Source organism: Dermochelys coriacea, chromosome 9, assembly GCF_009764565.3.
Source record: "Dermochelys coriacea isolate rDerCor1 chromosome 9, rDerCor1.pri.v4, whole genome shotgun sequence".
In the NCBI taxonomy this organism is placed as follows: domain Eukaryota; kingdom Metazoa; phylum Chordata; order Testudines; family Dermochelyidae; genus Dermochelys; species Dermochelys coriacea.
Window position 1 is genome coordinate 15606667 of NC_050076.1, and position 24746 is coordinate 15631412.

General features: G+C 41.4%; 1 protein-coding gene across 1 annotated transcript in view; it reads right to left on the minus strand.

Moving 5' to 3' along the window:
- The window catches only part of FNDC3B (fibronectin type III domain containing 3B), a 359968-nt gene that overhangs the window by 28497 nt on the left and 306725 nt on the right, over positions 1 to 24746 (minus strand). The window contains exon 24 of the mRNA XM_038417217.2: positions 3907 to 4073. Within this exon, the coding sequence (XP_038273145.1) occupies positions 3907 to 4073 (167 nt within the window). The remainder of the gene's footprint in view (positions 1 to 3906; positions 4074 to 24746) is intronic.

A 24746-nucleotide genomic window follows, 5' to 3' on the forward strand; every position in this document is an offset into this window, starting at 1 on the left:
AAAGATATTAGCTGTTTGAAGATACAGTACTAAAGCATTACATTGCTCCTGTTGGAATTCCTTGTAGGTGTATAGTTGTTTGTTTCCATGTCCACTAATTTAAATTGGGTGGTTGCAGTATTTTCCTTCTAAATTCCATTATGATGGTGCTACATCACCACTATAGACATTTACTTCAAATATATTGGAGCAGATTGACTACACATGGTAAAGAGCAAAGCAGCAGATTCACATGGTTATGATGTAGCCAGGGTGGCACACAGAATGGACTTCCCTCTTGAACCGTCCCTTCCAAATCTCCTTCCTTTGGCAAGAATCAATATGGGAGGACTTGGGATTCTTAAATCCCTCACAATTGCATCTTCCAAACTTGCATGGCTGACTTTGCACTCTCTTTCCGTTGACCTCACCCCTATAAAACTTCTAAAAAAGAATACCTTCTTCTGCATGTTGGATGTGTCCCCACCACTGCAGCCATCTTGTTTTCATATAGTGCAAGATTGCAACTTGCCGGGAACATCTGTCTCCTCATTTGTGAAAAAATCAAACCAACGTATGTTTAAAAAAAAAAACACCATAACTTTTGACACTGGAAACTGCTTAGTTTCCTTGCCTCAGCTGTTTTTAACAGTCAAGTTTCTGTTCCATATAACAGGGTTGTACTTACTACTGTGCTGTACATTCATATCATAGTTGTCATAGACAACCTGCCATCCAAACAGAGGCCTTTTAAGATGCTGAAATGCGACTGACACAAGACAGATCCGATATGTGACTTCTTTGGTTATAGAATCTCCTGCTGTCAACCAACTACCCAGATACATAAAACTATTCACTCATTCAATGTCATTTACATGGCAGCATTGGCATAACATTAGTTTTACAGGAGGCATGCATAGCGTTGGTTTTATCACCACTGATCTTAAGTCCCATCGAATCTGAAGTTTTTCACAGCTTTTCCAGCATTAACTGTAGTTGGTCAGTAATCTCTCCAAGTAAGAAAGTATCACCTGCATACTCAAGATCCTAGAAAGATGAATCTTCAAATTTCACACCTCTTAACTTTTTCCCTCAGTCAGCTTCATCAACAGTCTATTAGAACATTATATAATGTAGGTAAGAAAACACATTCCTGGTGCAAACCTGATTCTACTAAAAACAGTCTGTAATACAACCACGGACACTCACACAGCTAAATGTACAGCGGTACAGTTCCTCCATTAGGCACTCCATACTGGCATAGCGGTATCCATAGAGCTGACTGATGCACTGAGTCAAAAGCAGCTGCAAAGTCTATGAACATGATATTAACTTTGTTCTGTCACTCTAGTCATTCTTCAGTAACATTTCCCAGAGCATATATGGACTGTAGATCCACCTATGTGGAAACCATATTTCAGTTGTTTCAGAAGTATGATCGTAAACACCTCCCCTGGGAGTGACAGCAGCATTATTCCACTATAATTGGAGCAAGCTAATTGCTCTTTTCTTTTTTAAAAAATGGGATGATACAGCCCCTTTTCCAATCTTCTGGAATGTGAACAGTTTCCCAATCTTTTGAGACAACTCTGTGTAGCCAATGAACTAAATCCGGGTCTCCACTATTTAGCAATTTTGATGAAATAAAGACCATGTGCTTCATCATTTTGTAACTATTTGATGGCAAGCATTACTTTCTCTAATGTCACCAGCCTGTTTTCTGATGGGTTCATTTTGGGATTAAGTTGTAGTAGGAGTTGCATCATGGTGGAAATCTATTAATTAATTCACAAAAATACTTATGCCAATGCTTAAGTTGTGCATCAATATCCTGGCAGTATTTTCCATTTTTGTCCTTAAATAGTGGAAGCGATGAGTATGGACATTCAATAAGGACCTTCAAGCTCTCAAATACTGTCTCTAGCTTTGACACGTGGAAGAAAAGGACATAAAATGTTGGCAGTTTCATATATATTTGATCTATTTCAGCAGTTTCATCTGCCACTCACAATGAAACCAACCTTCATCTAAATCTTCTACTAGAGGCAGAGTCATCAGACCATATGATGATGGATCTTCCATAAACCAGAGACGAGGAAAGATCCCGATTAAAGATGGTATATCCACTTCTGCAACAAAGTCAGTATCTGAGGATGGGATTGTGGAATGTTCAATCATTCACAGCCCCATCAGAAGAGTGACTTTCCTGGCTCAAGAATTGGAAAGATTGAATACTGACATACGTGGCGTGCAGGAGATATGGTGGAATTTAAACAACGAGAGCACAGCTGTGACTTATAGAGGTCAGACTTTTTGATCGTTGAATGTCTGTGATACATCTGATGGGCACACTTGCATTGCTCTAGTTTTGTTCCTGAGGGTGTAATCTGCACTACTGGCTTTGCAGGTTTATTCTCCATGCCTGATAACGGCCATTTTCAGTTTGAAGGTAGGATGTCTAGTAGTTATTAGTGTACATGCTCCACATGATGCAAGGCATGATGCTGAAAAAGATGCTTTTTATGCCATGTTAGATGACATTGTATCTAGTACCTCACCCCACCTTCATATTGTCATCTTAGTAGATATGAATGTGAGAATTGGCTACAATGGAACTGGATCTGAACTAGCACTGGAACCACACGACCTACCAGAAGACAGATCAGATAATGGTGTGGATCTATTAGAATTTGCTTCTTCACATGGACTATATTTAATGGCTACTTAGTTTCAGCACAAGAATTGCTGTAAGTATACATTTTGAAATCCATTGGACAACAATGCAACCTTGTATCCCCATTCTAGTTTGGAAACGCTTGACTAAATTCATGTAGGATGTACATGTATTTAGGAATGCTTATCTTGCTCCGGAATTAGCAACAATGATGTTTCATTTAATAAAGTTCCAGAGACAGGTATCTACTACACTGAGATACTTCAGTGTTGATAAGCTTTATTATGAAGCACTTGCTAATAGTTACACGGTAGAAATTTCCAATAAATATTCTATATTGCATGACCAACTGTCTACCACGAAGGAAGAGTGAACTTTATTTCATGTTTCGATCGCAGAAATTGCTGGAAAACAACTAATGAGAATGAAGGAGCAACACTGCAATACAGATGATACTATCAAATTATGGGAGAGTAAAAAAAGGTGTACTGTAGAATGGATACACTGGATGGTCAAAGTCGAATCAGCAAAGAGAGGAGGAAATGGGCAACAGAGAAAAAGAAATGTCTTGATTAAGACACCAAGACAGCCTGCAGGAACTATCGTAAACAGGGTAAAACACACTAAAATGGTCAGTATGTCATCAGAATTCAACTCAGTTCATCTAATGTAAAATTATATGTGGCTCCTGTATTTTCTTGGTAATGCAACTTCCTTGAAAGGTGCTGTAAAGTGTGATCATTTTATATAGTGCAAAAGGGCTTTAATTATTGAATTTAGTTTAAATGCACTCTGCTTATTTCCTATGGAAAACAAACTTAAATAAGGCTATGCAGATGGGGATAATCTCCCTTCTTGTGCACATAAAATGTGAATGGGAGTTTCATACATTAAAGAAAAACTAAATTCTGGAGTGTTAAATGCATTTTCACAGTTGAACAGCAACATGTAATTCCATTAGTTTTCAAGTCCCATACGCATACCTACATACACATCCTATCAGTTATGCCCCTCATTAAAATATTTCATGGTAATGGTCCCACACCCTGTAACAATACTTTTGTTAGTAACAGTATTTTAGACTATCTCTGTAGAGTAATTAACCACGTCAGGTTTATATGGGATTTTCTTTGATGAGAATTTAGTTTCCTATCATAAATTATTGGAAAGTTATTTAACTAGTCAATCACCATGCCTTCCCTCTTCCCCTCGCCCCCACAGAGCATGCATCAGATCCCATTATTAATCCATACCTTTGATGGCAGGTGGGACAGATTTGGTTGTGCAGAAGGTACATATTTCTGAGAACGGCCCTTCCCCAGCATCATTTACTGCCTGTATTCTAAATGTGTAGCAAGTAGATTCCGTCAGCCTTTGTACCTTGTAGGTGTGACTTGGTCCCCTGTATATCGGAATAAACCTAGAAACCAGCAAATAGAGAATGAAATCAATTGCACTTGGGGTGGCAACAGCTTTTCTGAATGTTATATGCATATAGGCTTTTTATACCCAACCATCCATACTCTGAAGAACTGTAGATCATATCATGGAAATCATCATATATAATTACAAAGATTAGTATGTAAACAAGCATATATAATAAATCTATTATTAGATATTAGGAAAACCAACACTTTAATGTATCTTCTGCAAATAATCCTTTATATTTCAAAATAATTATATTTGGAAAACATCTATCTATATGTTGCCTACTAGCGACTTAATCAAAATGGATTAAATTACTTTACCATACACCTTCATTATAATATAGTACAGGGATCAGAAACCTTTGGCACGTGGCCCATCAGGGAAATCCGCTGGCAGACTGGGCCGGTTTGTTTACCTGCAGCGTCCGCAGGTTCGGCCAATCGCAGCTCTCACTTGCCGCGGTTCGCCGTTTCAGGCCAATGGGCGCTGCGGGAAGCGGAGTGAGCCAACGGATGTGCTGGCTGCTGCTTCCCGCAGCCCCCATTGGCCTGGAGCGGTGAACCGTGGCCAGTGGGAGCCGTGATCGGCTGAACCTGCGGATGCTGCAGGTAAAGAAACCAGCCTGGCTGGCCAGCGGATTTTCCTGATGAGCCGCGTGCCAAAGGTTGCTGATTCCTGAAAAAGTAGAACCTCACAGTTAAGAACACCAGAGTTATTAACTGACCACATCTGGAACAAGAGGTACACAATCAGGCATCAGCAGAGACAATCCCCCCCCAAAAAAACCCCCAACAACAACAAAAAAAGCAAATACAGATAAGTGCTGTGTTAAACGTAAACTACTAAAAAAAAAAAAATAAAAGGAAAGCAGCATTTTTTTTCCTCATAGTAAAGTTTCAAAGCTGTATTAAGTCAATGTTTAGTTATAAACTTTTGAAACAACCACCATAACATTTTATTCAGAGTTACGAACATTTCAGAGTTATGAACAACCTCCATTCCTGAGGGATTTGTAACTCTGTACACTGATATAGTGCTGGTAATTTACAGCACTTCACAAACACAGGGTCCAATCCTGCAAACCCTGGCTCACTTGACTAGTCCTTACTCATATAAGTAGCCCTGCCCCCCAGGCTAGGTCCTGCTCTCATTTACATCAGTTTAAACCCAGAGTAACTCCATTTAAATCAACATACCAGGATTTGCAGAACTGATCATAGACCAGACAGATTTCTCTGTCCTGAAAGGTTTACAAATTGAAATAAAACAAGACAAACATCCAAGGTAACTGCTCAAAAGAGAGCATGTCACAAGATGATCAATATCAGGAAGGTGGGTGGAAGCTTGAAGAGGTAAGTTTTAAAGAGTGATTTGTGGGAATGACAGAGACTGTCTAGTGAATGAGATCAGGAAGATTGTTTCAGATGTAGAGAGTAGTTCTTGGGGGAAGACAAGAACTGTAAAAGGAGATAGTACTTAGGCACTGACTTCCAAAACACTGGTTCTGGCTGGGCCAAACACAAAGAAAGAAAACGTACTTGTATAATACAATACCATACATAAAGTACAAGTTGCTAACCAGAGAGAACCTGGATTCCAATTTACATTGCTGTTTCCACTAAAGAACATGTCAATAATAGTCATACATCAGACAGTGATTTCTAGTTCTTTATGCACTCTGTAAGGGTCTGTCCCTATAAAGGACTGAGCAGAATTGGAACTGAAGGTACACAGCACAGCACAGGACACGCTCAGCCTCTTGAAGCAAATGATCCTTAATTCTCAGTTGGAGAACACAGCTGGTTACTTTTTGAATGGACCCTGAATTTATGGGACTATACAATTCACGACTGTGAATCATGTGGTCTTCTGATGGTTTAATACATGCATTCAAATATTCTAACTATTTTAGATGATTTGGAACCACTGGGAAAAAGACAAAATGATTCCTTTTGACTTTCCCTACCCCAAATCTAGAGTTCTATTCTGAATAATAAATCCTGGCCCTTTAGGCTTTTTACAATCTTTAGAGAATAATTAGTTCAGGGATTTCACAACAAATATTGTGAAATATATATTATAATATATATTATATATAGATATATAGGACTATATTGAGCATATATATTAAATGCTCAAAATGGATATAGGGTAACAGGCTGCAAATTTAGGTATAGTCTGTGTGTGTGTACACACAAGCAGCATTCCCCTCACCCTGCACATCCTAACCTAAAGACTAGCTCAAAAGTAGTTCCAGCACTCATGGAAGTGAGAGGATTCTTCACTCCTGCCAGTCCAGGGTATGTGGATGGCAAGATGGAGGCAGAGTCCCAGCCTGCTGCTGCCTTTGCAGTGATGAGTGGAACTAGCTGGGTGTACGAAGGGACACAGATTGAACCAACTCAAAGGGATGATGTAGAATGTACTCTCCTCCAGGCTGGGGAGTTGTGGGTAGGTGTTGTGCTTATTGGAGCATAATGCTTTCTGGAGATGCCCAGCCACAGGGTGGCCTTGTATCACCCCCACGGCAAGCAAGATTGTGTAATTTACAATCTGACCTTTCAAATAAAGGCAAGGAATCCAAAACTGAAGGTTTTGTAGTGGTATTAAGAAGTGATTCAGTAAAGCATTTATGTTTGAGCTTAAATTTAAGTCAGCGGGACTACTCTGTTTGACTGGGGAATTCTCTGTTTTCCTGAGGACTAGCTTACACATGCTACGCTCTAATCCCTCCCTCCCCCCCTCCCCAGGAGGTCAGAGGCCCTCAGCATTTGCATGCACAATTTTTGTTTGTTAAAAGAGAAGATGTTGCAAATACCCATGCAAAGCTGTATCTGCACTAGTTTTTGTGGCACAAGTCAAGTCCTCCCGCAGTTTACAAGTGTTTCAGTCAGCCATCCAGAGAGCAAAAAGAATACCATGTGACTTAAGTCACCTAACACTGATAGTGAATGCACAGAGCAATGGGCACAGTGCTTATGCTTAATTTTGTTTGCATCCAACATATGAAGAATGGTCTTTCAACCAGTTATGCACCCATTTTATAGTAATTTCATCTATACCATATTTGCTTATGAAAATGATATGTAGAACTCTGTCAAAAGCCTTATTAAAGTCCTGAAGTATCCAGTCAGTTCCTTATCAGCTATGCTGGATATCCTGTTTAAGAAGGAAATTAGACTGGTTTGGCATGATTTGTTCTTGACAAATCCATGTTTGCTATTAATTATCACTTCGTTATTCTCAAGATTTGAAGAAACCGATTGTTTAAAAATTTAGACAAAACTCAGGAAAACTTACTAAGATTATTAACCTGCAACTTTCCACATAGGACTATGGGAATGCTGCTGGTTAAGTTTTGAGTTGGAATTTCCGGATTTGCTCCATAAATTTCTGTTCTTAGTTTCCTAGACTGATTCTTATTCAGCCCGCTCTGACATTTGGAAATAGGCATAATTATTCCAATTACTCTCTCCCTCACCTCCCCCCCTTTTTTTTAATCTCAAGGAACATCTGTCAATGAAAGTAAAATGCTTTCCAGGAAGAACCTGCATCCTCGCTGCAATACACAACACTGTAATGGTAGCTGATTTAAACCTTTAAAATGTTGTCATCCTTTCTCAGATGACTTAGAGGAAAACAGGCTGCTTTATTAAGTCAATCAGATTTAATTAGAGTTAGAGTCTGCAATAACAATAATGGATCTTAATTATGTTGGAAGATGCATATTGTGATTTAAGAAATGAAAACATTTCATCTTGATTACAAACATTTAAACTTCAAAACACAGCTGACTTTTTGATAATCATGTAGAATTCTATTAAAGCCTGCAGTAGGCACTTTGTATTCCTTGAGAAGTGATCTTCATTACATTTAAAAGCAGTGTATTTTCCATTTGGCACTAAAGCTTTTAATATCTGAGAGACGTGTTCTGCAGTCCTTACTCAAGCAGAACTCCTAGGGGAATGCCTATGGGAGTATTCCCTGGATAAGGATTGCACTGGATTGCACATGTTTGGAATCATACTACATCATGCATTATAAGCTATTCTATGCATTTACAAAGCACACACTGTTCTGTCAGACACCACTGATTGTATGTTCCTGTGTAGTATAGCCAGTTAATGATTATTAAAGATAAGATTAATTTATTTTCATTCTGACTGTTGCTAGTGAACCCTTTTAAAATCTATAGCTAGTTTAAAATAATATTAAGCTTCTTGAGCTCTATATAACCCTCCCAGCTTGTCTTCCTTGGTGAACTTCACATTGCTCCATCCCCTTTGCTCCTGACATTCCAACCCTTGTTGCTCATTTCTCTGCTTCTTGCACAATCCCTTCCATGCCATCTTCCACACAGCCCGCGGTGCATGAGACAACAGTTCTGCACCCATCTGCCAGGCCCCCATCTTGTCTGCATTTGAGACCCTCTTAAAGACTGCCTAGCAAGAATGGGTGTGATTTAGACATAAAAAAGGCTTCTCTGTTCTTCCCCTTCGTCTAACCTCTACCCATTTATTTGCCTGTCCTTGGACAGAGAGCAGCTCTGAGCAGTGTACCTCCCTTCATGGATGCTTCCAGGGTACATTATGAGCAACAACATAAACTGATCATCATCAGGCGCTGACAAATACCCCGGCTTTTCCTTTTGTATGAACATTTCTCATTTAAACAAAAGCGATTAAAATGCAAATTGGCTTCTGAAAACATACTTAATAAAGAAAATATATCTAAAAAATTTATGCTGTCTGATGACTTTGTCATGAGAGATGGGAAACTCATACAAGCACTGAATGCACAATTCCAGAGACGGAGTTTCCCCTGCATGACTACATGCACTTGCCCAGGAGAACTCTAAGTTTGTTTTCACTGGTTCCCCCAAGTCCCACCCAAATCTGCTTGCTCAGGCAGGGATAAAGGTAGAGAGAAATCTCAGCCATCTCACTATCTTATTGGACAAATTGGATTGCTTGATAGATCAACAAAATTAGCAGTTGAAGGGAATGTAAGGATGTTAATGAAGCATGTTTCTCTGAAAACCTTTAACTCAGATTGGCGTAGTTATGAACATTGCCCCATATGGGTTATAAATTGGCTGAAAGAACGTAAATGCTGTAACCCACCCTTGAAAAATAAACGTAGGTTTAAATTATAGAGGAAAAAATGGCTCAAACATCCAGCTGGGTGGACCATCTATGTGAACCCAAAAATTAGTCTGTGAGATTTGAGAAACCTCTGGTTCCATGAGGCTTATTCTCCCCTCAGCCTGAGACTTTGAAGTCTGCAAGCTGTGAAGCTTAAAGTCAGGCTTTGCTCTGTGATGTGTGTATGGGGATGGTGGTCAATTTTGCTGCCATTTTGTTCAATGGTTCAGTAAAAGATCCCAACAGCATTGTGTTTACCATCGGAAGATCACACCATGGAAGAGTGAACCATTAGTATTAAGACTACATTTTAACTTGAGGTAGTACTCCTTCCCACTCAATAAGTACCAAAACCTGAAAACAAAAGTAACTTTGTCTGGTGAAGGAGACATCTCCCAGAAATTCCCCCCACCTTCTTACTTTAGCAACTTGAATGATTCTCCCTGACATTCTGTCAAACACAGAAATCATTTATTTATTTACACAGATGAAAAGAGAGAACAGGGTGTCCTAGAAAAATTGTTCGGGAGAGATCATTGCTCTGATTTTCTCATCAATACTCTTTTCTCCTCAATAAAGATCTTTCTGGGAAATGGTAGGTATGTCACAGCTATTTTATTACCTCCACTTCAAGCCCTTCCAATCAAACAGAGGATTACGAATGTTCATTCACAAGTCCTCAACTCAGTTTAATCAGCTGGTTTTTCTTTGCTTAGATTTTGGAAACACGTTTTAATGTCCCAACAACTTCATTTAAAAGAAAAATCCAATGCACAGCACTAAATAAGAGAGCAATCTCGAGCAAAGTATAATGGCATAAATAGAAGCCTGATGCTTTACTGTCTTGCTGAAAAATATGGTGCTCTTCAATATCAATGGGCTGAAGAGAAATTTAACCTGGCAACCTGAGGCTTTTTTCTCCACAACAACAGCAACTGCCTAATTTAAAATCAAGGTTCATGCATTTCATGAATCAACAGCGGTTAATAGGCTTAATAAAGCAGGATTATCACAACAGTAAAAATGTTCCTGTTTTCTGCACAATTACCACCCCCGCTTCCACTTCATTTTTTTTATATAGATAGCTCCTCTACTCTGTTTACAGAGCACATCAAACTCTCATCTGTTTTTGTGATTTTCTTTTCTCACCAGCAGTTCCACACACTGTGAGGCGGCACCTAGGAAAGCAGAAGCTGCAAAATAGGAACACAATTCACCGGAGAAGTAAGAGAACATCAAGTTCTTTGCAGGGCTTGAATTGGAAAAACAGAAGCCAGATTCTCAGCTGATCAAAATGGGTGCTGGTCCACTGAAGTCAATGGTGCTACATTCAGTCACATGAGCGTAGGACCTGACCCCAAAGTGCTGATAGAATCTCACCTCTAGACTTCCATCAGCATGAAGTCCTTCCTCACACACAACCCTGCATCATGACAGACATTCAAATCCTGCCTATTTCCAGCCACAATTGGTCTGGAGGTTTACCCCCTTCCAGTCTTCAACTGAACATCTCTCCCATTGATGTGAGAAAGTGTCATTTTGTCTCTCCTGAGACCGTGGGGGCGGATGCGCCAGAAGTATGAGGGCAGGTGTTATTTTAAACACCTTCCTAGCGAGGGTTTCAGAAAGGTAGAGCAGATTTAAATTTGCAGCCTGGGCTCCATAGGAACCCCATAAGCTGGGAATAGCTGGGAAATGTGTTGCATCTGTATATCCCCTGGCACCCTAGTCATAGCCCTCTCCCCAGCCAGTATGACCCGTAATTAATCAAGACCTAGACAGACAGAATTCATATATACATGATCTGTATATGCGCATGCACACGTATCATCCTAAGCATTGAGTTGACCAACTGTCTGGAAAATGCCAGAGATTTAAGAGCTGAAGTGAACACAGTATTTAAAAATGGTTTTGTTTTGGCTGTTTTGTCAAAGTTTACTGTCTGAGTGGTACCATATTTTTTAAAACCTAGAGAAATCACTGAAGTCAACAGCAGATTAACTGTAAATACATTTTTTGAACTTTATTTGTGCTGGTTTCATCAGTGTTATATACTGTTATTGGAGAAAATAGTTCGTATCTGACCCCAATGAGTTTAGCACTACTCCTAATTCTGTTAGCACTGGCATAGCAATTCAGTAACCTAAACAAATGTTTTCTTCCAAGTAACCTAAATGAAAGAGCTAGTGCAGAGTATTCCAGTTTAAAAGTTTGCTCGAAAACAAAGCCCCTCACTGTTTTTTCTAAATAGCATTTTTTTAAACTGATCCATATAAACAAATAATGTCTCCTATTAAAATAGGCAGATATTTACAACCATACCATTCTATCTAGCTAATATAATCAAGTGCTTCTTCCTTCAGTATACAAAGACAAAGATCAATCAAAAGAGAAAGAAAGATAAAAAGAGAAATTGGACAAAATATTTCCTTTCTTCTGCTTAGTCATTGACTGTACTTTACAAACCAAGTGATTTGCAGGAGATCCCCGTTGATAAGTTTCGCAGAATAAACCCATGTTGTCAAAAGATTTGGATCTAACCTGCATTCTGTGGGTCAGCCTTTCATATGCAGCAGCACCTGTCAATATTGTAACCCATACTTATGGCTATGTGCCATTTTTCTAATGACTTGGAGGCACTGGGTGGAAGACAGCTATAGCATAGTGTATGTAAACTAGAAGAGCTTGCATTCGGAGGCCTCCTCATTCCAGGGAAGAATTTACCCTGTGGAGTGACAGCCAGCCGTACCAACATCCTCCCATGCAGTTTACACCATTTGGGAGAGCTCTGATTTATGTTTGGTGCTTTATAAGAGTCCTGTAGGCATAGATGAACTGAGTCAAGGCATCCTCCAACTGCCTCAGCTACACTTCTGCCAGATAGTGCTTTTATGGCCTGCCTGACAGAGGGAAGGTTGCAATTGTTTTCTTACACTGCCCCTGGTGCTGAGGCCCTGCATAATCATTTATGCTCTTGGAAATCACCATAGGAAGTGGGTGGGTTTGCATACAGCCCACCTTCTCTGCTCACATTGAGACTGGAATTGGAAATTTCCTATTCTCAGAATTAGCTAACATTTATTTTATTTTTTATTTCCCTGTTTCAGAACCATTAGATTAAAAAGACTAGAGACAGTGAGGCTCTCTCTTTCATGTACTGTTAGCCAGTCTACTTTAATGACAAACAGAGTCCTATCCTACATCTTCTATGCAAGCAAACCTCCCACTGAAGTCAAGTGGGAGCTTTGTGTAAGTAAGAAGTAGGCAGAGAATGGAGACCAGGTCTCTGCATGCTAGTGATGGATTAAATGCTGATTCCAACTTTCTGGTAAAGAGTAGCATTACAGGTATGAAGAGAAACAAGACAATACTTAAGCATAGATTTATAGATTTCCAAGGCCAGAAGGAACCACTGTGATCACCTAGTCTGACTTCCTATATAATGTAGGCCATAGAACTTCCCCAAAACAATTCCTTTTAAACTACAGCCTACCTTAAAAAAAATTCCAGTCTTGATTTTTAAAATTGTCAGTGATGGAGAATCCACCACAACCTACGGTAAATTATTCCAATGGTTAATTATTCTCACTGTTAAAATTTTATACCTTATTTCCAATCTGAATTTGTCTAGCACTTCAACTTCCAGTCACTGGAACCTGTTATACCTTTCTCTGCTAGACTGAAAAGCCCATTATCAAATATTTGTTCCCCATGTAGGTACTTACAGACTGTGATCAAGTCACTCCTTGACCTTCCCTTTGTTAAACTAACTTACTTATCCTACTCAAGAGTGACCTACTTGAGTCTATCACTGCATGTTTTCTAATCCTTTAATTATTCTCATGGCTCTTCTCCGAACCCCCTCCAATTTATCAACATCCTTCTTGAACTGTGGACACCAAAACTGGACCCAGTATTGCAGCAATCGTTGCATCAATGTCAAATACAGAGGAAAAATAATCTCTGTTCTCCTACTCAAGGACACCCCTCCGCCCCGCATTTGTGCATCCAAGGATCACATTAGCCCTTTTGGCCACAGCATTTTACTGAGAGCTCACGTTCAGCTGATTATCCACCAGGACCCCCAAATCTTTTTCAGAGTCACAGCCTCCTAAGATAGAGTTGCCTATCCTGTAAGTATGGCCTACATTCTTTGTTCCTAGATGCATAGATTTACATTTGCCCATATTAAAGCACATATTGTTTGCTTGAACCCACTTTACCAAGTGATCAAGATCACTCTGTATCAGTGACCTGTCCTCTTCATTATTTATCACTCCCCCAATTTTAGCATCATCTGCAAACTTTTTCAGTGAAGATTTTACATTTTCTTCCATGTCATTTTAAAAAATATTAAATAATGCAAGGTCAAGAACAGATCCCTGCAGGACCCCACTTGAAACGCACTGACTCAATGATGATTCCCTGTTATTTTTTGAGACCTATCAATTAGCCAGTTTTTAATCCATTTAATGTGTCCAATTTTATATCATATGCAGTTTTTTAACTGATACGTCATGCTGTACCAAATCAAATGTTCTACACAATCTAAGTATACTACATCAACACTATTACCTTTAGAGATAACAGGTCAATTAGGTCAACAATAACCTGGTCTATATTGGCCATACATGAATTAATAACAACAGAAATAAGTTACAACAGACTTACTACACTGTCTTTTATTTCACTAACATTTGATAGCATCAGTGACTCATCACATACATATGTGAATTTTCATTTGTCATTCTCAGTACTCGTTCTGGGCCAAGGTGCTCGAAGCACCACAGGCCTGGCAGGAGTACTCTGAGAAAAACGAGGCTTACACACAGCTGTGAGTTATTGGCTTTATTGAAGGTTAGTGACCCACCCGCAACGGGGACTCCAAGCGTTGCAGTCACGGAGGCGGGGAACCCAGCACACCGGAGCTTTGCCTGGGACGGAGTCCAACGGAGGGGCAGACAGTCAGCATTAATAAGCATTACACAAAAACAGCTCATGAATATAAAATTAGGTGCTTCTTAAAGGGGAGCTTTCTACTACCTGGCGAAGGGCCATGCAAAGCAGCTGTGTCCTTCAAGAATTATCTCCTACAATAACAAAGCAGCTATGTCCTTCAAAAATTCTCTCTATCCCACAATAACGAAGCAGCTATCTATGTTCCACAGGTTTCAGAGTAGCAGCCGTGTTAGTCTGTATTTTCAAAAAGAAAAGGAGTACTTGTGGCACCTTAGAGACTAACAAATTTATTTGAGCATAAGCTTTCGTGAGCTACAGCTCACTTCATCGGATGCATTTGGTGTTCCACAGTAACCTCTCGGCTCGAGAAAGCGGAAGTTCCCTGGCTAGGCCGTAACAAAGTCTTCTGCAGTCCCTTACAGTACTGTTAGTTATTTTCCTAGCATGATAGTAACTGATAGTTCTATAATCCTTGTAATTAAATCTCATTTGCATGCCACGTTCATAATTGTTGACTGAAATTATGGTGCTCCATAGTCCATATAGACAAGCTAATTCAGAAAGCTAAATTGATTTCTAGCATACCAACCTCTGCAGAGTGAAGCTAGAACTAACTAAAATAGAGACACATTAGGGAACTATTTGCCACTCAATCTGATCTGGAGCTAGTAGGTATTTTGAATAAAAATCTGTTTTGAGATGGACAGGATATTATCTTTCAAATGTGGCTACTGCAGATGCACAGAAACCATCTTTCATTATGTTGCAGCAGACTGTGGGCTAGACTCTATTCTTATTTACACTTGGTTATACCAGCACACTAAATCCTCGTCTACACTACGGGGGGAGATCGATCTAAGTTACGCGTAGCTGAAGTTGATGTACTTAGATCTACTTACCGCGGGGTCCACACTACACTATGTCGATGGGAGATGCTTTCCTGTTGACTCCCCTTGTGCTTCTCATTCAGATGGAGCATAGGAGTCGACGGGAGAGCAATCTGTGATCGATTTAGCGGGTCTTCACTAGACCCGCTAAATCGACCGTCGATGCATCGATCGCTGCATGTTGATCCCCCGGTAAGCATAGACAAGCCCAAAGTTACACCACTGAAGTCACTGGAGTTACTAAAGATGCTTACCAGTGAGACTGAAAACAGAATTTGATCCTGTGTGTTCAATTTTATTTAGCTCAGTGAGAGAAATTTATTAAATTAGGAATTCTTTGAGACTCCCACGGGGGAAGTAGATAATCCTGCACCTCAGAAGAATCCTAATATAGAGAATATTTTACCTTAGATGTCTAACACACTTATCCCTCTCCTCTCCCTTTGTCTCATCAGGTAAGACATATGTAAATGACTCACATCCACTAAAGCAATATTAAAGTTGTGACTAAAAGCAAGAAAAGAAGGGAAATGTATCTAAATAGTCCTCAGATTTTAAGACCTTCAGGGAAGGGATCTCATCTTTTTGGAGTTTGGACAGCATCAACAGAAAGGGGCCTCAATCCTGATTGGAGGCTTTGGATGCTGTCCTAACAAATATGTACCAGTATGTCATATAACAACAGTCATCTGTACAACAGACAAGTACAGAAGTAGAACAGGATGCCTGAGACCTTAAAGACTTTCTGAATGTTAACTTCCCGTCAAGTTTAGGTACTGCAGACTAACAGGAACATGCATATGTCTCAGTCTTAATTGTGAATTTCCTTTTATCATCTTCTTTTCCACCCTGAGAATCTTTCATGCATTTTTTTGCACTAATGTTCATTTAGCTATTATTATATTTTGAATATATTTTACAACCCAGTAGGTCAGATGTAAATCATAATTGCGGCTAGACTAGGTGTAAATTGACTTAGTTAAATTAAGAGAGTGAACAATTTTCTAATTTGACCGCTTGACAACTGTAGTAATTACAAAATTTATGTTAGTGTTCAGACAAAGGGAGAAATGTTTAGCAATGCATCTATCTGGATCTATTTCTACAGTGTTTCTATTCTCTCTCTCATGTACATTATGGGTAGTGAACACAGATTTTATTTTAAAGCTGACATGTTGTAGAAGAAAACTGCCCATTTCTTAGTAGAATGGGATATCATAGTTCTGTTCCTTCACTAGGGACTATGCTACTTAAACCTGACCACAACACTTATAAGGGTGCAGCCCTTTTCTACTCAGAGAACGTGTTGGACACATGGGATAGATATACTTATTTTAAATTCAATCTGCACAAAGTCAGTGAAACTTTGTTCTCACTGGTTTCAGAGTAGCAGCCGTGTTAGTCTGTATTCGCAAAAAGAAAAGGAGTACCCGTGGCACCTTAGAGACTAACAAATTTATTAGAGCATAAGCTTTCGTGAGCTACAGCTCACTTCATCGGATGCTTTTTCCACCAAATGCATCCGATGAAGTGAGCTGTAGCTCACGAAAGCTTATGCTCTAATAAATTTGTTAGTCTCTAAGGTGCCACGGGTACTCCTTTTCTTTTTGTTCTCACTGGCTAAGATAGAGTGAGAAATTAGAAAGTAGCCTTGTGGCAGAATGTTATAACAATTCTGAAGAAATGCATGTATCTTCAATATGGCAAGACATGTTTCCGAAACTTCTGAAAACTGAGGTCCTCTTCAGAAAAATGATCACAGTTGCAGCCCTGCTTTCTGCTATATAATTAAGATGTGTGGGTGTTTAACATCTCCCTTCTTTCTAGTCCTTCACATCACCTCCACTGTAGGACACATTAGTGTAAATCTTTATGATACTTTCTCTTCTTTCTTACATGTTTTAATGAACAGTGAAATACTTACAATCATGAAACTGAAAGTATCTCTGACATTCAGTTGGCAACCACTGAAATGAACTGGGAAGTTCACATCTCAGAGTTACTCAGACTCTCTGCAAACTCAGGCAGATACCTCTTTTCATTTACACTTACTTCATGTTTGGAATATTTTCTTCATAAATTTAACAGCTAGGAATTCTAGAGAACAACTGAGAAGTCTCTCTAGATCTACTAGGGATTCTTCTGTGCTCCCAGGAAGCATGCCTCACATTTTGAATTTTTTTCAAGTAAGGATGGATGGGATCAACGGAGAATGGGATAATCATATGGGTTTTATCTTCTGAAATGATTCTAGTGTTTAGTAATTACCATTAACAAAGGTGGGGAGTAATCCACATACTACATGGTCTGTCTACTCTCTGAGTAACAGATTGCTACTTTAAACAGAGTTTTTGTTAGGTGGAATAAAAAAATTACAACGGCTCCTTTGTTTGCAAGTCTTGCTGCAGCATTTTACTAATGTTTAAAGTTAGGAATGATGCAGCATCATAAGAAAGCCATAGGGTGAAGTTCCAGACCCAATGAAGTCAATGGCAAAACTCCAAATGACTTTAGGAGGATTTCATCCACAGACTCTAATTACCATGATGGAGCATGTATCTCTTGTGGGAAACAGAGGATGTAATTTCAGGCTCCATACCAAGAGAGGCACACAGTGCAAATAACATGTGTTGTCATTGCATAAGCACTGTTTACAGAGGTTAGGTGAATGCTATTTTTTTGATAATTTATGCATTTTCCATTTGTTAAAAATTATATAGCCCTTGAACAGTGCAAATACCTATAGTCTAGTAAAATGTTTGTAATGGTTCAATACACACACAAATCATCTTTGTATATTTTTAAAGCAAACTACTACTATTAATAATGTTCTATTTAGCCATTTATGTATATATAGTTTACAATAAAAGTATTACAGTTTAACTTCTTATCTTAGTGCTTATCTACATGGGGAAGTTATTCCAGAATAAATTCGAGTGTAAATTTAAAGAACAATAGCTATTCCAGAATAAGAATATCTACATGAGGAGCTATTCTGGAATAGTTATTCTACAACAGTAATTCCAGCCAATCTTCCTGTGTAGACTAGCCCTTACAGTCTGATTGGTTCATTTGGCCTTCTGAGACTAGTCACTGGCATTTTAGCTGAAAACTCGAAATGCAGACTTTTAAATAGCATTACTTATTACTAGGGCCCTACCAAATTCACGGCCATGCAAAACCCGTCAGATTGTGAAATCTGGTCTTTTGTATACTTTTACCTTATACCTTTCAGATTTCACAGAGGGAAGCCAGCATTTCTCAAATTGGGAGTCCCAATCCAAAAAGGAGGCTGTGGGGGGTCACAAGGCTATTGTGTGTGGGGGGGTTGCGTTGCCATCTTTACTTCTATGCTGCCATCAGAGCTCAGCGGCTGGAGAATGGTGGATGCTGGCTGGCTGCCCAGTTCTGAAGGCAGTGCTACAGCCAGCCGCAGCACAAAAGTAAAAGTGGCAATACCATACCATGCCCCCCTTATTTCTGCACCGCTGCTGGCAGTGGTGCTGCCTTCAGAGCAGCCGCAGGAGGTTCCTGGACGTGGGTCTGACCTGCCCCCAGGAGTGGCCCCTGCAGGGGAAGAGGAAGTCCCATCCCTCAATAGCCCTGCCAGGACCTGCAGCTGGAGCCTGGCATTTGGTAGGTGCCCTTGACCAGGACACCCCCAGCCCTGCTCCTCCCCAGTTCCAGGCCCAGTGCCCTGGTGCTCAGGAGATAAAGAGGCTTTGGGTTGGCTGTGGGTGTGTGGGCGCCCAGCTCTGAAGGCAGCTCAGCTGCCTGGAATAGTGCAGAAGTAAGGGTGGCAATACTACAACCCCCCTAGAATAGCCTTGTGACCCCCACATAAATCCCTTTCGGTTGGGATTCCCCCAGTTATAACATCGTTACATTTCAGATTTAAGTGTCTGAAACTGTGAAATTTACAACTTTTAAAATCCTGTCACTATTCCTGTGAAATAGACCGAAATTGATCATGAATTTGGAAGGACCCTACTTATTACCCATCTGTGATAGGTCGGGGGTCCTGCTCTTGTTTCTTTTCAAGTCACAAACAACTCAGAGACCTTCTTTTGGTTTATTTCACAGTGTCTCCCATTACCTTTACATACTTGTGCTGCCCCACATTTACAACAACATACAATCCTTAGCTGCCTTGGCCAAGGAGGGGAGAGACAGAAGGGATCTTCCCCTCTGGGCTCTGACTCTGAAAGTCTGCACCCTCTCTCCACACCTTTGCACTTCCTTCATATCTTCAGCCTAATGGGCTACTGGGCCTGTCAGCTCTCCTCAGCCCATCCCAATTAATCAATTAGACACAGCTCTTCTTAATCAAGACTACTCTAGAGCAACTAATTGGAGTTGCAGTGACCAGAGTGCTGGATCAGCTGCTGTTGCCCAGCACTCTATCACACACCTATCCACTACCCCCTTACCTGACAGGAAGATTTTTTTCTTCCCCCATGCTCTTCCTCACTTACCCTGTGGGGATCTCCCTCCTCCCTAGGGTAATCATTCAAGTCCCTCTTGTGGGATCTGCTCATTCTCCCCTCTTTCCCCACAGAAGCCACGGGGGGGGGGAGGGGAGGAGGGAGGTTGTCCCCACAGCTCTGTTTCAGCCCACAAGTCTTCACACCATGGGCATCCTGGGAGCTACATTCCCCATTCTCTTCCTTCTTACTTGTGGCGGATTGTGTAGTCTCCCCTTATCTCCCTGATTACTTGGGGCCCTGGGCTCTCCCAACCCTCCAAATCACACCTAGGCTTCTTCGCCCTGGCATTCAGGAGTGGAGGGATCCAAGGGATCCTTAACCTCTGTTAAGGAGATGAGGTTGAAAACCACTGCTCCAGAGCAACTAATTGAGCTGAAGCAACCAGAGTACTGCATCAGTTGCTGTTGCCCAGCACTCTGTCACACCATGCTTGCCGATGACTTTCTTTTAAAACACATGTATAAATTATTCCTAATGTTCATTTCATATTCTAGTGGATTTATCTATCTGCACAAAGTTATAAAATACATTTTTATTACTGTATACATCATTGCTAAAATAAACATAGAAATAACTGAAAGTAACCTGCAATTAATGGATTTGTTTATTCGGTCATTTCAGGACTAGCTCTTGTAAGTATTTTGAGCCACCAGTACAAGGGGATGTTAACCCTTTTTGACCTCAGCAACTAGTCAAAGTTCAGGACTAGGGTGACCAGATAAAACGGACAAAATATTAGGACACATGGGGGAAGCAAAACAAAACAAAAAACCGCCGGAGCGGCCAAAGCCACAATATAGGGACAAATGGCATCCCAACCATGCATCGGTTGGGATGTGGGACAAAGAGCTAAAAATCAGGACTGTCCCGATTTTATCGGGACATCTGGTCACCCTATTCAGGACCCTGGAGATGTTCTAGTTGGAAGTGGAAATTAATGCAGTCTGCGTATTTTCTTTGATGCCATCTTGTTTATTTACAAAGAACATACAAAGTAGGATTGCGAGGCATCTGGTTTTCGACCGGAACGTCCGGTCAAAAAGGGACACTGACAGCTCCAGTCAGCTCTGCTGACCAGGCTGCTAAAAGTCTGGTCGGTGGTGCAGTGGGGCTAAGGCAGGCTCCCTGCCTACCCTGGCTCCACGCAGCTCCTGGAAGCAGCTGACCTGTCCGGCTCCTAAGTGCAGGGGTGGCCAGGGAGGCTCTGCATCCTACTCCCACCCTGAGTGCTAGCGCCACAGCTTCCATTGGCCAGGAACCACAGGAACTGCAAGGGTGGTGCCGAGGGATGTGGGCAGTGCACAGAGCCCTCTGGCCCCTCTGCCTAGGAGCCAGACATGCTGTCTGCTTCTGGGAGCCACCTGAGCTAAGTGCTGTCTGGCCAGAGCCCGCACCTTGACCCCTCTCCCACACTCCAACCCGCTCCTGCAGCCTGAGCCCACTCCCGCACCCAAACTCCCTCCTTGGACCTGCACTCTGCACCCCCTCCCACATCCCAACCCTCTGCCCCAGCCCTGATCCCCCCTCCTGCATCCTAAACCCCTCATCCCCGGCCCCATCCCAGAGCTCAGACCCCCAGCCGGAGCCCGTAGCATCTCCCGCACCCCAACTTCCTTCTCCACCCCTGAACCTCCTCCCGCACTCTGAACCCCTCAGCCCCAGCCTGGAGCCCCCTCCTGCACTGCAAAACCCTCATCTCCGGCCCCACCCTAGAACAGCCCCGAGCCGGAGCCCTTACCCCCTTCCACACCCCAACTCCCTGCCCCAACCCAGATCTCCTTCCCACACCCTGAACCCCTCATTTCTGGACCCACCCCAGAGCCCCCCCCAGCTGGAGCCCTCATCCCCTCCTGCACCCCAAACCCCTGCCCCAGCCCAGTGAAAGTGAGTGAGAGTGGTGGAGGGTGAGCGACGGAGGGAGGGGGATGGAGTGAGTGGGGGGCAGAGCCTCAAAGAAGGGGCAGGGCAGTGGTGGGGCCTCAGGCAGGATGTTTGGTTTTGTGCGATTAGAAAGTTGGCAACCTTAATATAAAGTCCTCCTTCTCCAAACTCAGAAGGAACCAAGAACAAAAGGAGCAGTTTCTTAGCTTACAGACACAATCCTCTTTAGTCAATACCAACTGAAAAGATCTCTTTCTAGCTTTTTCCAAGGTCATACACTGTGCTCACAGATTACTGCTTGGCTTTCTTGATTTTATCTCAGCCTCTCTCTCTGTTCTTGCCTGTTTTCAGTTTCTAGATATGTCAGTTTTCCCTCCCTCCCAATCCACAACTTTACCCAATACAATACTCAGCAAAAAATCCAGGGTGTGTTCACAGAATCCCTTTATCTAGGTAGAGGCTATATCCTTACCAGGGAGGGTGCCTTAATACCCATCAATGTAATTGAAGTTTTAACTCAACCCATAATGAGGTTTAATCAAGCTATTAACCCAAACCACTGCAACATCCATCCTCTCATTAAAAGCTATAAAGTTGGCCTTACATAAAAGCCAACTGCTCCCAATGTTCACAACGTACTGTGCTTGCCAAAAACAGACTTTTCTTCATTTCCACTGAAGGCTGCACAAACTAGAGAAGACAAGAGATGCTAATCTGATCTTCCTAAATGTCACATAATGAAGAACAATGAGACATGTGGCAGGTACATTTGTGATGTGCACACCTTTTTAAGCCACTACATTCATCAGTGCCGAAAGAGTTCCAAGTATCTTGTTTCATCATGTCTTGAAATCAGTGAAGCATTTACTCCAAAACAAGTTAACTGTTAAGCGTCATTATTGCTATAGAAAAGCTAAGAACTACACTTACTGACCAAGACACACTAAAGAGCATTGGCTGACTATTACTTATGTAGATAGATAAGGTGAGTGAGGTAATATCTTTTATTGGACCAACATCTATTGGTGAGAGAAACAAGCTTTCATAGATTTCAGAGTAGCAGCCGTGTTAGTCTGTATTCGCAAAAAGAAAAGGAGTAAGGAGTACTTGTGGCACCTTAGAGACTAACAAATTTATTAGAGCATAAGCTTTCGTGAGCTACAGCTCACTTCATCGGATGCATTTGTAGTGATTGTACTGGTATGTTACATCCATGCTGGCACAAAACTGATCTGGCCTGAGGACTTAGTCCTATAGCTATTGGGGTGAATCAAGCTAATTACTGCCTCCCAAAAATCAATTGACGCACTTTTGTGCATGGATACAAGGTAAATTTCAATTAACTGAGAGAAAACAATCAGTGTAGCTTTCTCCAGTGCAGACAAAGCTTGAATAATTCCTGCTGCATCTTGGAGGTCCCCCATGCAAGCTATACTGTAATCCAAGCTTGTGAGAGTTTACAGAATCACAGCACAGAATCACAGATGCAACGGGCTTTGTTGCAAGGATAGGTTCCTGGGTTAGTGGTTCTGTTGTGTGGTTGCTGGTGAGTATTTGCTTCAGGTTGGGGGCCTGTCTGTAAGCAAGGACTGGCCTGTCTCCCAAGATCTGTGAGAGTGATGGGTCGTCATTCAAGATAGGTTGTAGATCCTTGATGATGCGTTGGAGAGGTTTTAGTTGGGGGCTGAAGGTGATGGCTAGTGGCGTTCTGTTATTTTCTTTGTTGGGCCTGTCCTGTAGTAGGTGACTTCTGTGTACTCTTCTGGCTCTGTTAGTCTGTTTCTTCACTTCAGTAGATGGGTATTGTAGTTGTAAGAATGCATGTCTTGCTTACAGACAGCCCCCCAACCTGAAGCAAATACTCACAAGCAACCACACACCACACAACAGAACCACTAACGCAGGAACCTATTCTTGCAACAAAGCTCGTTGCCAACTCTGTCCACAAATCTATTCAGGGGACACCATCATAGGGCCTAATCACATCAGCCACACTATCAGAGGCTCGTTCATCTGCACATCTACCAATGTGATATATGCCATCATGTGCCAGCAATGCCCCTCTGCCATGTACATTGGTCAAACTGGACAGTCTCTACGGAAAAGAATAAATGGACACAAATCAGACGTCAAGAATTACAACATTCAAAAACCAGTCGGAGAACACTTCAATCTCTCCGGTCACTCAATTACAGACATGAGGGTGGCTGTCCTTCAACAAAAAAACTTCAAAAACAGACTCCAACGAGAGACTGCTGAATTGGAATTAATTTGCAAACTGGATACAATTAACTTAGGCTTGAATAGAGACTGGGAATGGATGAGTCATTAGACACACAAAAAAAGGAGTACTTGTGGCACCTTAGAGACTAACAAATTTATTTGAGCATAAGATTTCGTGAGCTACAGCTCACTTCATCGGATTCATTTGGTGGAAATGCATCCGATGAAGTGAGCTGTAGCTCACGAAATCTTATGCTCAAATAAATTTGTTAGTCTCTAAGGTGCCACAAGTACTCCTTTTCTTTTTGTGAATACAGACTAACACGGCTGCTACTCTGAAACCTGTCATTACACAAAGTAAAACTATTTCCCCAAAGTAAAAACTCCCCCCCACCCCACTGTTCCTCAGATGTTCTTGTTAACTGCTGGAAATAGCCTACCTTGCTTGTCACCATGAAAGGTTTTCCTCCTTTCCCCCCTCATCCCCCCGCTGCTGGTGATGGCTCATCTTAAGTGATCACTCTCCTTACAGTGTGTATGATAAAACCCATTGTTTCATGTTCTCTGTGTGTGTATATCAATCTCCCCTCTGTATTTTCCACCAAATGCATCCGATGAAGTGAGCTGTAGCTCACGAAAGCTTATGCTCAAATATATTTGTTAGTCTCTAAGGTGCCACAAGTACTCCTTTTCCTTTTACTTTTCTTTTGTATTTCATCCTTGCATCTATGAATTTTCTATTAATACATTTTTTGTTTATTTTTAGCTCAAGAAGGTATCTGTTGTGCAAACTGTGTGGAGTTTGTGTGCTAAAAGTGAACTAATAATTGAGGGCACGTTTGATGCCTTCAGGACTGATGAACTAGAGGGGAAAAGTCTGATAGTTAAGCACTCGGGGAGCTGGATTTGGGACCAGAAGAGATTGCTGAGGTCACCCTTCAAGAAGAAACTAAGCTGGTGGAAGCCAGGGTGGGACTGTATGCTTGTAGGATGATCATTGGTGTCAGAGCGCTGAACCAGAGCAGCGTAGCATTAAGTTGCAAGGCAGGTGGTACAGAACCCCTTATTGGTCTGGGTGATCCCC